A 16,008-nucleotide genomic window follows, 5' to 3' on the forward strand; every position below is an offset into this window, starting at 1 on the left:
AATTCATCCAAGTGTTATTTTGTTTTTCCTCTGTACATATAACAGCCCTAAAGAAATTAATCTTAGGACTCATTAGTATAAGACAAACCAATAAGAACGCCACTTTACAGTGAAATGTAAATCAGAAATGGGAATTTTCACGTACAAATTTGAATAGAAGAGTGCAAACTTACGGAGGCAGTATCTCTGCAGCCATGAATATTTTCTCCACCAATTCTGAAAGTATACTGAGCAGATGTGCCAAATTAGTGTTTACATCTTCATTTTTTTCTAATTTTGAGGGATTTAACTAAAACCAAAAGGGAAAAAGACTAAGTTTCTTCTCTTGAATAGAACTACATATATAATTTGATATTACACACAGAATACTATTTCAAAATAAATTAAATATTCTACTGCTGTACAAATCTCAGACTTGCACAGAATTTACAAATAAATCTGCTTCAAGGGTTAGCCAGGAAACTAATGTGAAAAAGCAATTTTTTAAAATTCTAGTGCTCTATGCTTTTAACAACACAGACATTTAACACTACCCATAACTACCCATCTTTTTTTAACTACATATATTTTTATATCTTTTAATCCAGTCTTCTGAGGACACTGACCCCACCCCCTTTTCATATTCAAGTTCAAGTGAAACAGAAGTTAGAAGGGTCATTTTAGAAATAAAGATAGGATCTAACACAAGCAGTTAATGTAAGGGACTTTAAAATGAAACTAAGTTCAGACGAACTTCTAGTATATGTGAAGCTTAACACAAGTTATTTAGGGTAGGCCATTCAGTAACTGCTACAAAAGAACCTGCAACTGTTAAAGAATAAATACATAATTTAAAGAAATTTGCATTAAAAAGCTTATTTAAAAGTGATGCTATGAACATTGTTCAAATTAGCATTTAGAAAAAACTCATAATCAGTTCGGTTCCAGTACTGAAATTATTTCTGAAGGATTAATAAATGCTTCCAAAGCAAACAACCAGTAGATCATCATTTCAACAAATCACAATTTCAAAAATACATAGTTCAAGGTATCACCTCACAGGACTGCTTGCTCTCCATTATCTTTAATATACTGCCTTTCAGTGCATGGTGAACAAAACGTGTTGCTGTGGCTTTCATATATTGCTCCATAAGTGTACTTGCTAAAGTGGTGGCACGAAACAAAGTGGTAGCTTCATCTGAAAAAAATAAAGTGGAAAATTGGGATAAGGAGACAACAAAGAGCAGAGGAAAAAATATGCTGTGTTCACACTTTGATATATTATGTAATTAAGGGAGGAGACAGAAATGAAGACATGGGAGCCCTTCCCTCCCCAGAGTTTCAGTAAATGTTAGTGCAATTAGTACAGTACCTTCCATGCTTATTTCCCTGTCATTTAGTGTTCGTAACAATAATGACTCAAGCTTTTCATGAAGAAAAATCTTCAATAAATTGCCAGCCAAGAGTGTTCTATCCTGTCCACAAACATGTGATAAGGCACAGACTACATGCATCTCTTTCTGGAGAATGAGCTGAAAGAAAACCAGAATAATGTTCAGAAACTTGTCCTAACATAACAGTCACTACAAATAGTACTTAGCAATGTCTATTAGTGTTATTGAAATATCTCTAAAGCAACAGAGAAAGTGAATTTTGACAGAAAAACCAAGGAAACAAACTTAATACCTCTTTAAACTCACTGTACTCCTCTTCTGGCATGATCTTCTCCATAGAATATCGTGCTCGAACACGCAAAGATCCTGGCTCAATACCCTTCAGTGGTATATGGGAACTGAGCTGAAACCACTCATCTGTTGCATGTCCTTTCTGTAATCGGCTTAATTGGCAACGCATAAACACTTTAGGAAAAAAGCATTGTTAAGTAGGTTATCTCCAGCAAAACAGTGCTAGTATTGAGTAAAAAAAGTTTGTTTTCAGCACATGTCATCTTGTTTCAGCAAAAGAGTATTAATAAAAATGACCAAAATCTGTGCCATCAAATATATTGACAGATTATCTCTTAGAGGGTTTAACGGACTCCTAAAAACTGAAGCTGAAATATAAAGCATGCTGTAAATAACGTATACACACAGATATTAACAAAGTTTTATTTTTAACACCCAAAAAGCCCCCGTCCCCAGCTACCTAGCAAACCTAGGCAGCAGTTAAAAAATTAAAACAGGTAAAGTGATTAGAATTCATTGTCCTCTTTTGAAGCCTTGGGCTCATACCTCCATCAGGTCTGCTCTTAAACTACTTTGTTACTATTTTTAGTTTTTATTATTAGCATTACTACATCTTTCCCAAACGTTGCCAGATGTATTTCTTTAATACTTAGGAACTCCCAGGTTAAGGCTGTAACAATTTATGCAAACCATATAAAAAAGCATTCCCAGACAGCTTACTGCACAAATGACAAAAGTCAACCAAGAATGACAAAATCATTAATTCATTTTTTTATGGTGTTGGTACCTTAAAACTACTAAGCAATGACCTGCACCAGCCTATTCAATCATAATTGAAAGTCTGGTCTGACAGCTGACTAATAAGCTGCAGAAGTCAGATCACTGACCATTCCAAAATAAGCACATGCCCTCCTGAACTGAGTTACTTCACACAGAAAGGGCCCAGATGCTTGCAGAGACAATGTTCTACCTATGATATACCCACAAAGTTCCAAGAGGAGATACAGTTTCAGTTTCACATTTAGCCTGTCAGACTGTCTGGAACTTCCAAGCAAACACTCTTTTTCTGCAACTCTTGATGAAATCTACTTTTAATCAAGTCCCTCACATTTAAACAAAACAAAACAACCCTCAAAACCAAAACATAATCAAAACCACCATCACACACTTGTTTTTCACTTTTCTACAAAGCCTAAATGAGTTCTTGTAGACTTGTCACTGCCCCAATTCAGCAATATATTGGGACATAATTTGCATATTCAGATAATGGAACAGAATAACATCACATTTCTAATACACACTTCATAATTCATATTCTTTGGAGTTGATGAACTGATAAGGTAACACATTCAAGTCAGTCAAGTAGTGGGTAAACCAATTCATCATTATCTGCTACTTATCACAAGCATGGATTGAACTGCCTTTAGAGCAGATAATCAATTGACTTTCCCAAAATATTTCTTCTGAGTAAAGCTCTTGTGTCCTCAACTGACCAACATCCTTTTTGTTTTGCTTGCACATATAAGGCATATATCTCATTGACAGGAACAGCGCGATACAGGATTTAGAATAATCTGATGATTTAATTTTTCCCATGGTTATATAGTAGTACTTCCTAGTGATCATATAAATACTATAATCTTGCTTTAATCTTAAAAGATCAAAACAGAAATATCAAAATACGGACTACAGAATACTTTTTATCATAATTTATATTCAAAGACTTTAAAGGAACACTTTCTGCTACTTAGCAACTTATATTGAACATATTAGGCTATGTTCAATAAAAGACTGCCATTAGTTGAGAATTTAAGGATGTTTACACTTTGCAGTCTAGCACATTATGATAGAATAACAAATATACAGAAAAAAATCAATAGTTGATCCCTTCTCTGCAAGCACAGTTAAGAACTATATACAACAACCTTGATCTAAGAGTATTTTACATGATGAACATTAGCACACAAAAAAAAGAAAAAAGACTGAGCTTTCATAATGGTTTATTTGCAAATAAAGCTTAGGGATTAATATATAGGAACAAGTTTATATTTTGATGATTAATAATTATAACCTGGAAATACACAGACATTCTAAATCCTGGCTTTCCCACCCACAGCTCACTGAAATGTTTGCACAAACCATTTACAAGGAAGTGAAGAGCTATTGACTAAAACCTCTTACACTTTGTTCTTCAAAGAGGCCATCTTTGTTCTTCAAAGAGGCCGTCAACATCTTATTTTTGGTACCTAGTGCTGGTAGACAATATGTTGTTACAACCATTAACAAGTGCCTGATAAGCTCCATAGTTTCTCCCCCTTGTCCAAAGTTCACTCATGTCTATGTGAGTGTTTACTACATACTTTGCACTTAATGTGCTCAGCCCATATTTCCTGGAGAGTATGGGAGGGATGGAGCCAAGTCTATAACCTGCCATAGTAGGCTTATTTCCCAGTGCCACAGAAGTGATAAATGTGTAGCACAGTGACATTTTTTTCCTCCAGCTGCATATTCTCAAATACCAACTTCAAAAACGAGTTGTGGCAGTACTGCAAACGCAAATTGCCTGAAAGGAGAAACAGAGGCAATGTGCACTTTGCAGCCCACAAAGCCAATCATATCCTGGGCTGCATCAAAAGAAGTGTGGCCAACAGGCAGAGGGAGGAAATGCTCCCCCTCTATTCCACTGTGGTGAGACCCCACCTGGAGTACTGTGTTCAGCAGCATAAGAAATACATGGACCTGCTCAAGCAGGTCCAGAGGAGGGCCACAAAGATGATCAGGGGAAGAAGCACCTCCCCTATGAGGACAGGCTGAGAGAGCTGGGGTTGTTGAGCCTGGAGAAGGCTCTGGGGAGATCTTATAGCAGTCTTCCAGTACCTAAAGGGGACCTACAGGAAAGATGGGAGGGATTTTTTACAAGGGCATGTAGTGATAGGAAAAAGGGTAATAGTTTTAAACTGAAAGAGGGTAGAATTAGATTAGATATGCCCTGGTTTTGGCTGGGATAGAGTTAATTTTCTTCTTAGTAGCTAGTACAGTGCTGTGTTTTGGAATTGGTGCGAGAACAGCGTTGATAACATGTGGGAGAGGAGGATAGAGAATGTCTGACCATTACTGATGGCAGATAAGAGAGAGGAGGATAGGGAATGTCTGAAGAGAGATATATGAGAGGAGGACGGAGAATATCTGACCTGGCAGGAGATGAGAGAACAGCTAGGCATTGTGAAGGAAAGTAAGAAAGATGAACATGGTTATCTAGTAGCAAAAAGGTGTCTGCATGCTTGTAGTGATATATAGCTATGTAACTGCATGAATGGTTTCTGCCCTGAGCCTGGTGGTACATACAGCTGGAATTTGTATCCGGGCTCAGAGATATAAATATGAGCTTCTCTGTGCAATAAAATGTCTCTGGTTGCATCACAACTGGAGTCCGTGCCTTCATACGCCACAAATGGTGCCCCACAGTGGGGTTTGAGTAGGAGGCTCACGGAGCCCAAACCAGTGGTGTAGCCCGACTGAACCAGGATCCACTGAAATTTTGTGCACCCATCACAGTGATGGTGAGCAGTCGAGAATGATGGGAGGGAAGTTATCCCGCGATCAACAGCGCGGCCTGGAAATATTGTGACAGCTGCTTGCAGCTCAGCAATGAGCTGTGACGGGTCCACAGCTAGTGACTCTGTTAGAATGGATCCATGACAAAGTGCCGGACTTTCCACCTGATGGCACTTTGCAAATTCCTGCCTGGCAAGCGGTTGGCAGATGTATGATGCTGCCACAGAAGGGGACAGCCTAGTGGGAATACATTTAGCACCTTGGTGGCAAATTCTGACTACTCTTCGCCAAGTGTCGACCAATTCTACTAACAGTGCTAAACCAGGGGAGGTTGTCAATTCCACCGACAGCGTGACTCTTCTCAACACACCATCAAAGATGGCGACTCCATCCACATCTCCTCTGCCCCCAAAGCTCCTGTCACTGATTGCAACGACCCTCACAGCACAAGACCAAGTGCAGGAACAGGACAACTTTGACAATGATTCCATTGACACTGATAAACCTTTTGATCCAGGTCCTATAGATCTGGAAAAGGAACCAGACCTTTTTCCTCCCCCTATGACTTGACTGTGTTTTCGGCGAGGGTGAAAGGAGGTCTGGGGGATCAGTAGCGGGGATGCAAGTGGGAAGCGCTTAAACGAGGGGATTTGGGAGTCACTATGGCATGTCCAGTATTGTATCGGCCAAATTGACCTCCAGAGTGGCAGCCTGTGCAATATGAGGCTGTTAAAGAGTTAAGAAAAGCAGTGCAGGAAGGGAGGATTCATAGTACATTTGCTATGTCCCTTCTTGAAGCGATGGCAGAGCCTTATACACTCACACTGCACGATTGGAAGTCATTGCTTTGTATGTTACTAACTCTGATACAGTATATGATGTGGTTACCTGATTTTTGTGAGCTATGTGTAGTGGCCTTGATTGAAAACCTTAATCGGGGAATTGCTGTTAACTATGAGCAGTTGGCTGGAGAAAATAATTGTGCCGATTCTGTGATTCAGGAAGGGTATCCCAGGGACGTCTATTTGCAAATGAAGGAGATGGCTATTAAGGCAGCCTGGATATGGGAGTCTGGGTGAGCCTCTAGTGAGTCGTTTGCCACAGTCTTGCAGGGTCCTAAAGAGTCATATACTACCTTTATTGATCGGCTTCAGAATATTTTGCAACAACAAGTCAAGCATGAGGAAGCTCGAGGGTTGCTTTTAAAACAACTAGCTGTGCTAATGCCAATGAAGATTGCAAGCAGGCATTGCAGCCCTTTCGCAATCGCAACCCCACCACGTGTCAAATGTTTGTAACGCAGAACTCACAACAGACTGTAACTCTCAGGTTGAGTTCCGGAATGCAGCGCAACACATTTTTGCTTCTGTAATCTCTCCTGTAAGAATAGTACATGCTCTTAACTTGCTTAGTAAATTAGGCTGCTACCTTGCTTGGAAAATGATACTACAAATACTGCTTTTTTTAGCTTATTAGCAGATGTCGATTCTGTTCATCATGCGTCGCTACAGAACTGAGCTGCTATTCATTTTTTATTGTTAGCACAGGGACATGGGTGTGAAGACTTTGATGGGATGTGTTGCATGAATATGAGTGACCACTCTGAATCAATTCACAAAAGCATACAAAACTTAAAAGCCTTAAACAATTGTGCATCATGGAATGAATAATAGGCAAATTTCAAAGTGAAAGATTTGAAAACTAAATAAATATTTTTAAATATTTGTATTGGGTCTGGCTGGGATTAAATTAATTTTTCTTATAGCAGCCCCCAGAGTGCTGTGCTTTGTATTTGTAGCTAGAATAGGTTGATAACACACCAGTGTTTTGGCTACTGCTGAGCAGTACTTGCACAGCACCAAGGCTGTCTCCCCAACTTCCCTGCCTAAAGGCCAGCAGGCTGGGAGTGAGCAAGAGATTGGGAGAGGACATAGGCAGGACAGCTGACTGATCAGAGATATTCCATACGATATGACATCATGCTCAGCAGTATGATGAGGGGGGAAGGAGAGGGGCATTCATTATCAATGCATTTGTCTTCCAAAGCAACCTCTATGCATACCGAGGCCCTACTTCCCAGGAAGTGGCTAGACATTGCTTGCTGATGGGAAGTAGAGAATAAATCTTTTTGTTTTCCTTTGCTTCCACATGCAGCCTTTGCATGTCTTTATTAAACTGCCTCTATCCTGACCCATAAGTTTTTCATCTTATTTTCTCCTCCTGTCCCACTGAGGAGGGGGAGAGTGAGAGAAGGTCTTGGTGAGTACCTGGCAGCCAGTCAAGGTCAACCCACCACAAATACTGAAAAAAATAGCCTTCACACTTGTATCATTTTGGTATTTAGTTTTGTGTATTATGATGGAAGAAAAAGCAGTGAAACCAATATCAGATTTTTGGGCCCTCAATCTGCTTTATACGACAGGAAAAACAAGCAGGGAAGTTGACTTAATGGGTTAGCTGGGAAGATGAGCCTCATATTACTCCCACTTCAGAGCAATCCACATTTAAGAACTGTGGCTACAAAGGAGAAATGCTCAGAAAGGTAACCAACTCATTTTGTTGCTTTTGGAGAGGTTAAGGGTTTAGGCAACACAGCACACAGGCAAGTTGGATAAGGTCTCCTTTAGCTCAGTTTTCCCCCTATATTCTTCAAATATTTAATAGGGATGGGGATGTAGGCAGAAATGTTTGTTAATTCAAGTTGATATGGTCTAATCATTACCCCAAAATGAAAGAACTATTAGGTTATGCCCTAAGAGTCTACCTAACCATAATCAAGAAACATTGCCAATCCTTTTGACCTAGATAAGGGAACAATCTATAACGTTCCACCTGTTGGATATATCTAAAGGTAGCACAATCTCCTTAATCTGGACAGAGAGAAGGAAACTACAAAAACACTTTGAAAGAACTTACCGAAGTATTCCATTCATAAATTATCCTTTCAAAGGTTCTTTTACTAACCAAAGCTTTAGCCCAGATAAAGAATTTTCTAGCTCAAATTAATAGAAAAACTGTGCAAGAACAAGGTCAAATGAAATACATCTTTTTTCCTTCTGCTATGCAGAAACTTTTCTAGTCAGAGGAAAGGGCAAGAGTTTTGAAATTGAATTAGGTTCTGCAAGAACATTCAGTCTTAGAAGTAATTCTTCTACTTTGGTCAAGGTTTCATTACAAATCTCTGAGAGGAAAAAAAGAAAGAAACATGGTCACAGTATAACATAATGGGTATACTGGAATAGAGCTAGAAAAGCCATCAGATACATAGGATTAGATTACTGTGCATTTTACTACTAAAAAACATGCAGGTTCTTATTGTAAAAACATTTATGTAGAGTCAGTAACAGACATCCAAAACATACCAATATAGTTATATGGTAATCACAGAATATACTTAATACTCTTGTGACAATGTTTGACAAGAGCAATGAAAACTGTATTCATTGTCACAATATATATGCATCTTTTACAGAAAAATACTTACGTATATCTGGATCTTTACTTTTCTTTGTTTTGTTACTAAGACTTATCTCAAATCTATTAATATCAGATGAAAGATCACTAGGGGAAAAGACAGAAAGCCTCAATTAATACTGTACTTGGCCAACATTTAAACTTATTCTAAAGTTATTTCAATCCTGATTTCTCATGATCAGCCAAAGTCAATTATATTAACAAAGATACTTAGATGCATACATAAAATTCTACCCATGCATTTGTGGCTGAAAGGTGGCTGCTATATAACCATGCATACAGTATTTTTTACAAAGCATATGCAAAACAGTACAGTGTAGAAAATCTCAAATGCAATGCAACTTTCAAATGAAATTCAGTAATTCAATAAGATTAAGACTTACTCAAAGACAAATTCTTCTGACCATACAGGGTTCTGCCCTTCCCTGATATGTGTTTTTGCTACCTGAACACTGTTCAGGTAGATGTTACAATACGGATTAGTAAAATGTTTTACGGGGAGCGTATGAGCTTCTTCTACATGCAAAATAAGACTGCTGACCTAAAGAAAATACACAAAATTTATTTCTTTTTTTAAAAAAAGAAAGAATGGAATACCCCCCATGTGAAGGTTTAATGTTAAGGTATATATATTAAATACAAAATATAATTTCCTAATAGAAAGAGCAGGGAATAGGAATAATGGAACAAGATTTTGAGAGACATCAGTAACAAATTAAGAGCAACTCAAGTAACTTGAAAATAAACCTTACGCACCATAGTTTTAACTGATCTGATTTTTTACTTTAAAACCATCACTACAAGATATTAAGACTTGCAAGTACTAATTTTTCTACACATAGAAAATTCTACTGAAGTCAAAGACTTGTATCTTGAGTAAGAGTCATGGACAATTCCAAACACAATGCCATATTTGGTGCTTTCCTAACAGATTAGGCTCAATATGAGTCAGCAGTGTGCCCTGGAGCCAAGAGGGCAAGCCACATCCCAGGGTGTATCAAACACAGCATAACCAGCTGGTCAAAAGAGGTGATTATTCCACTGTATTTAGCATTGCTGCGACCTTACCTTGAGTACTGCGTGCAGTTCAGGGACCCACAATTAAAAAAGAATGTTAAGGTACTTGAATGCGTCCAGAGGCTGGCAACAAAGCTAGTAAAAGGGCTGGAAGGCATGAACTACAAGGAGCAGGTAAGGAATTTGGACTTGCCTAATTTGGAGGAAAGAAGGCTGAGGGGTGACCTCATTGCTCTCTACAGCTTCCTGAGGGGAAGTGGAGAGGGAGGTGCTGATCTCTTCTCCCTGGGATCCAGTGACAGGATGCATTGGAATGGTTCAAAGCTGCACTGGGGAGTTTAGACTTGACATTAGGAAGCATTTCTTTACCAAGAGGGTGGTCAAACACTGGAACAGGCTTCCTGGAGAGGTGGCCAATGCCCCGTGCCTGTCAGTGTTTGAGGCCTTTGGACAATGCCCTTAATACTATGCTTTAACTTTTGGTCAGCCCTTGAAATGGTCAGGCATTTGGACTAGATGATTGTTGTAAGTCCCTTCCAAATGAACTATTCTATTTTATTCTAAACAACAGTAGATAACATAAAATTCCCTTGTTTAACACACTACACTGTTTTCTCTCTGTTAAAAGGAAGATATTAGTCTGTACTATAGATTCTCAAAATAATAGCACTTGGAAACTCAGTTTCCAGAAAATGAGAAGTGAACTATGAAATCATTTACATTAAATACATTTTAAACAGTCTACTACTGAATTGCATGTAATTCATAGCTTAATCAAATATCTACTGATATCAACTGAGGTCAATGTAGACAAATACAGGAAATATGATACTTGATCAGGTCAAAATTCCATTTAAATCCAAATATTCAGTACTAGACGTCTCAAAGGACAGTTCAAGAAACCGTGAAACTGATATAGTTTCCTTAAAACAGTCTTGGAAGTATGACTTTTGATCTTTATACACTTTATCTACCTTGATCATTTATGCTTTTTATACTTTTCATCCCTCTAAACAATCTAACACTTCCCACACTTATTTACTTGGAAATTCTTTTACTCATTCCAGCCTATAATGAAAATAATTTTCTCATTTCCTTTATGCATTTTGATATAAGATGATCAAAACTAACTGTATCCTAAATCAGAATACCATAAATATTAAATAGCATCTATTTTCTATTCTATTCTATTCCTTCATGCAGCCTAACATTTTCTTTGCTTTTGCAAGTACAGAATTAGTTCAGATGATCACTCTGTAGGTGCTTTGCTTTTGTGGCTCCCAATTTCTTCTGCCAGTTCATATATCAATTTACCTAATTTAGTTTGGTTCTTCATAAGTATTCAATCATCTTTACTGTTGACTACAGAACAATTCTGCATTTCCTAAAAAAAAAAATTTTTTTTTTCCTTTTTCCATAGATTGATAAAACAGCTACTTCCAACATTTGTAGCATTCAAAGATATCAGGGATTATTGATTCCTGTTATTCTCCAATCATCACTGATGTAGCCCTTTATGACTATCTGTCCTTTACCTCTGAAAGAAATACTGGCCACAACAGTAATCTCAAGAGACCAAAAGAAATTACACCATAATTGCAGTTCAGCATGTATTTGTCACTGAAAAATGAATAATATTAGTTATACTACTATTTTGGTTACATGTGACATAAGTCTGTCAAATCTGGTGAACTGTAAGTTAAGACAATACAAATGCTGAATGCTTGACACTTTTACTCAAATCTGGTCAGAAATTAATACCTAGCAAAGCATCTGCCACAATTGCCTATTGTGTATATAGATATTATTATAAAGTAGAAGTCATTCCAGTTGGTTTAACAAAGGTACTGCATAACTCCAAAAAAAAAAAGTACATGTAGAATTTACTATTATTGAAAGGAAAATTCTGAGATGTATCATCATTTTGCAACAAGGAGACAACCTCTGCCATCCCCCCACCCCCCTATATCTATATAGCTTCACCTGACGTAGACGTTTATTTGATGTCCCTGAACTGTTTTTTCTTAAACTGCAAAACATCTGCAGAGCCTTCATCCAGTCCTAAGAGAGAAACACACAAAACAGTGTAACAAAAAGTCAGATTCAGCTTCTTGCAATAGAACAGACATGTCTAAAAAAAAGTAAAAAATAATACATTGAAGTATCCCAAGTTCCTTCTTTAGCTTAAAAAGAACCAACTTGTATGCACTTCAAAGTATGAAGATTCAAATAGTAAAGAAAAATTCATATCTTTTTCAGTAAAAATAAATAAACATTTACAAATCTGAAAGTTTCTCTTTTAGAAATATCAAGCATTACTGATGGATATACAGCGTAACCTTTATCAATTTTCCAGGTTAGTAATATCGAATTAAATAAAAAATGGTATATAAAATGAAGCAGGACTTGGTTGCTTCTGAGAAAATAAGTCAACAAGTCAAACCGTTCTGATCATTCTCTCTTCTATTTTTACACTGCAGTCATATTTTACTCCATATGCTTTAAACAAAAACCAAAGCAGCATTAACAGAAAAACACTGAAAAGTATAACCTACACCCCCATTCTGTCTGCTCACAAATACATAAAACAGTAATACTTTTTTTGGACTGAACAACTCCAAAAGATATTCTCCAGAAACTTCTAATGGAAACTAATGGAAGTTCAGTCCACGGGACCAGACTAGAATTTGTCCAAAGTAAAATCCCTGAAGCACAGGTAATTAATGTAGGTGATGGATTCTCAGCATCAACTATTTTCCTTACAGATCTGCTACTATCACATGGCAATATTTGCTAATGTAGACATAACCACCATCTGTGGTACGCTTGCTTTCTATTAGAGAAGGATAATATCATTAAACACTACAAAACGAAAAATTACTTTTACAATTATATTTACCAAAAAAAGCTCCCACCTGTGCTTGTTCTGGAGTTTCTCCTGCAAAGTAAAAGATGTAATGCTCTTCACTGAAGTGCTGAACTACTATCTGAAAACAGTTTGGCCTTAAAAACAAACAAAACAAAAATGTAGCATCATCACACTTGGAAATAGGAAAAATCTCAATAAGAAAAGTTTCTACGTGCTTCAAAAGCACATTTTGGTTTGAATAAATTATGTAATTTCCAGAAAATTGCACTGTAGTTCAACTAGTTTGTTTTAGAATATTTTAAAAACTTGGAACATTTTGTATTGAATATGCATGTACACTGACTTACAGTTGAGGCAAAATACACCTGTTAATGTAAATGACTTGTTAATGAGGACTATTCCCCACAAACATTTTAAATGATGCACAGGTTCAGCATTAGTTCCCAACCAATTAATCATGCATTATGGATTTGTTGGTTTAGGAGTTCAGGAAACTATATTCACATAAGGAATTCCTTATTTGAATGTGTTCCACAGCTCTCAACCAGTAAAACGTGTATTGGATCACATACTAATCACTGAATATGTGTGATCTAAACTTCTAAACCTGTAAATGCAATTATAACATCTTTGCCTTTTTATGTATCTACACTCATTTTTCAAGAAGCATCAAAAAGATTTTGTATTGTTACAAGCTGAAGTGCACACTCAATTCATAGCCTTCCACGTTACGTTCAAGGGTATTTAGCTCTCCCAAACACAGGGTTACATGAAGGATCTTACTTCACTTGCAAATGATGTTTCAGTCTTCCCTTCCCCACATCCATTGCTTAGAGAAATACTGGCATGGAATTTTGTGGCCATGCCCACAGGAGGATTGGGGAGGGAAGGCAAGAAGCAGCCAAGTCAAGGCCTACTTAAATCATTGTCACCAAAGACATGCAAAGCTACAGCCCTCACTGTACTTCTGAGAAAAGGGGAAAGGTAGTTTCTACCACCTAATTAAAACATAAGAGGAATATTGTCTCAACTACAGTTCTTCACCAACAGCTTTCTGAAGCAAATGCAACCATGCATCTCCTTCTATCCACACTTTTAGTATTAGTTATTATCCAACTACATTTTAACCCAAATTACAGTGTTTGTTAGAAGCTGCTTAACAGTCACCATTAACCAACATGTTCCTTGTTTAGTCTACACCAAAGTTTCCTGCATACTTACATGAGGAACATGTACTTCCAACTTACATGAGGAACATTTAAGTATTTTTTTTAAATGGTACTCTCATATCTATGGCTCCTCATTGCAATAGTTGTGTAGATATTTCAAAATGATTGAGAAGTGTATAAAAATCAGATGGTGCAAGAACACCAGATCTTTGCAGCTTAAGAAATTTAAACATTTTCACAGTATCTCTGTGAAAAGACTTGAAGTTGATTAAATACTTTTAATAAATATTAATAAGGTGCATGGAATAACTAGAGCTTCTTTAATGAGTTTTTCTGTTACGAAAAAATAACATTTGTAGGAGTAAATGCATCTTTTGCTTCTATATCATACAGGACTGTGCATTTTTTTATACTTAATGAAAAAAATAATGTGACCTCTTTCATCTTAGTTACCAATGATATCAGAAAGTATTTTGATTCTCAACTTCTTTGCTGATAAACACATCACTTGCAGTTGACACATTTTGAATAATCAAAATTAGTACAGTAAATGAAACTGTGAAAATTATCTCTGAATCTAATTATCTTGAAAAAATAATTTGTAAAATGTTTGCTTATATGAACTTACTGCTCTAATGTTGGTCTAATCTTATTCTTAAATAGAAAAGCACGCATAAGTTATTTAACTAATTTAGCTTTCTAATACCTATCAACAAAAGAATGCACATCTTTTGGAATGGACAAAAATCTTGATCTTATAAATTCTTGGTTTAATAGAATTAAAATCCTCAATACAGTTGCTTCATAATATTTTTAATGCCTATAATATGAAATGTGGAACAATGAATACACATATTGAAAAATGACAACACAAAAAGCCAAATTATTATCACATCATATTACATGAGAAAATCTTAACGCTAAGTTCTAAAAGTTCTTACTAGAAGTTGTTTATGAACAGTTGTTAGCAATCAAGTTGCCATAGCTTAACAAGTTATCATTAATCAGTTAAATCTATCTACATATGTTCTTGCAATCTACACCAACTATAGAGTAAAATGCAGTATGAACCAAGAGTCACAATACTTTCACAATCAGCAAAAGCTAAAAAACCCCAGATGTGGACAGTTACCAGGGCTCAGGTGTCAAAAAGCAAGTTTATTGTGCCAGGCCAACTTGTTAATCAGTGACATATTGTCTGTATCTTGTATATGCCTCAAACTAGTAAACTGCCCTGCTGCATGTACAAGAATTAAAAGCCAGTGCCCTACCTGCCAAATAAACTGTCATGTACTCCATAGATTGAACACACACTAAGGTCTATTAATCCTTTAGGTTTTGTGGCTCGTTTTTCACTTTCAAAATAAATAAGCTGGGCATCATTTCCCTCCAATATAAAGTACAAGTTTTTCCATCTCTTTCCTTTACCTGTAAGGAAATCAAGAAAGAAGTTACAATATTGTTTTAAAGAAAAAGTAAATTTTGTAAATGAAGAAAAAAAGAGGTCAGTAAGGTTTTTGTCAAAAATACAAACAGAAGAACAATATACAGTTAATCATGCTTAAGCAATAACATCAGTATACATACTCAATTTTCTTTCAGCATGTAGCTAAAACTAGACCCTCTTCACAGATTCAAGTACAATTTTAGATGTTTCTCTAAACATTTTCATTAATCTCAACAGGATTAAGCAAGTGCATATGAGCTCTATTCATATCAGTGGGAAAACTGTCTATACAGTTTGCAAATAATGTGTGATGCTGTAAGTGATACAATTTATTATGGCTATCTTAATTAAGAAATAGATTTCTCTTGACATGAGAAAGTTATTTCTAAACTCTAATCAACTGATCAGCATAACAGATTGCATCACAACATCTTAAATCAGAATGACTGAATGGGAATACAATATATACAAACTTGGATCAGAATCATGCTCCAAACACACCTATATCCAAAATTTGACCAGTTCTACATTTCAGAAAAAAAACATTAAAAAAAAATTAATAACCAGAGATTTAAATGTCAACATTTGTTGGAAGACACATTAGATGTATCAGTAAAATGTGGATTTAGCCACTGACTAAACCAAAACTAAATCATTCATTGTTTAATGTCCTCTGAATTGCAACTGATAAGGAACTTTCTACAACTAATTCATACATAAACCACAGTACCTTTTAGAAAAACATTCATCCTAATTTTCAACTTGATCATCGTAGATCCACCCCAGCTCTTCATAAACAAGCACTAGTACTCA

The 16,008-nt window shown here is 36.4% G+C and overlaps 1 protein-coding gene across 10 annotated transcripts in view; it reads right to left on the bottom strand.

The window, feature by feature from the left end:
• LOC129734914 (ras GTPase-activating protein 1-like) overlaps positions 1-16,008 on the bottom strand; it is an 87,036-nt gene that overhangs the window by 20,989 nt on the left and 50,039 nt on the right. For 5 of the 10 annotated variants that reach the window (XR_008730450.1, XR_008730449.1, XM_055700322.1 and 2 more), the window contains exons 11-19: positions 15,020-15,176; positions 12,626-12,713; positions 11,694-11,771; positions 9,077-9,234; positions 8,704-8,780; positions 1,666-1,838; positions 1,352-1,511; positions 1,035-1,177; positions 174-289 (exon numbers count right to left, since the gene is read on the bottom strand). Coding sequence is in view for 3 of the 10 variants with exons in the window: in XM_055700322.1 (XP_055556297.1) it covers positions 174-289; positions 1,035-1,177; positions 1,352-1,511; positions 1,666-1,838; positions 8,704-8,780; positions 9,077-9,234; positions 11,694-11,771; positions 12,626-12,713; positions 15,020-15,176 (1,150 nt within the window). In the remaining 7 variants the exon portion in view is untranslated. The remainder of the gene's footprint in view (positions 1-173; positions 290-1,034; positions 1,178-1,351; positions 1,512-1,665; positions 1,839-8,703; positions 8,781-9,076; positions 9,235-11,693; positions 11,772-12,625; positions 12,714-15,019; positions 15,177-16,008) is intronic. The other 5 variants (XR_008730452.1, XR_008730455.1, XR_008730454.1 and 2 more) reach the window with 1 other exon arrangement.

This window comes from Falco cherrug (assembly GCF_023634085.1).
Source record: "Falco cherrug isolate bFalChe1 chromosome W unlocalized genomic scaffold, bFalChe1.pri SUPER_W_unloc_1, whole genome shotgun sequence".
Lineage (NCBI taxonomy): Eukaryota > Metazoa > Chordata > Aves > Falconiformes > Falconidae > Falco > Falco cherrug.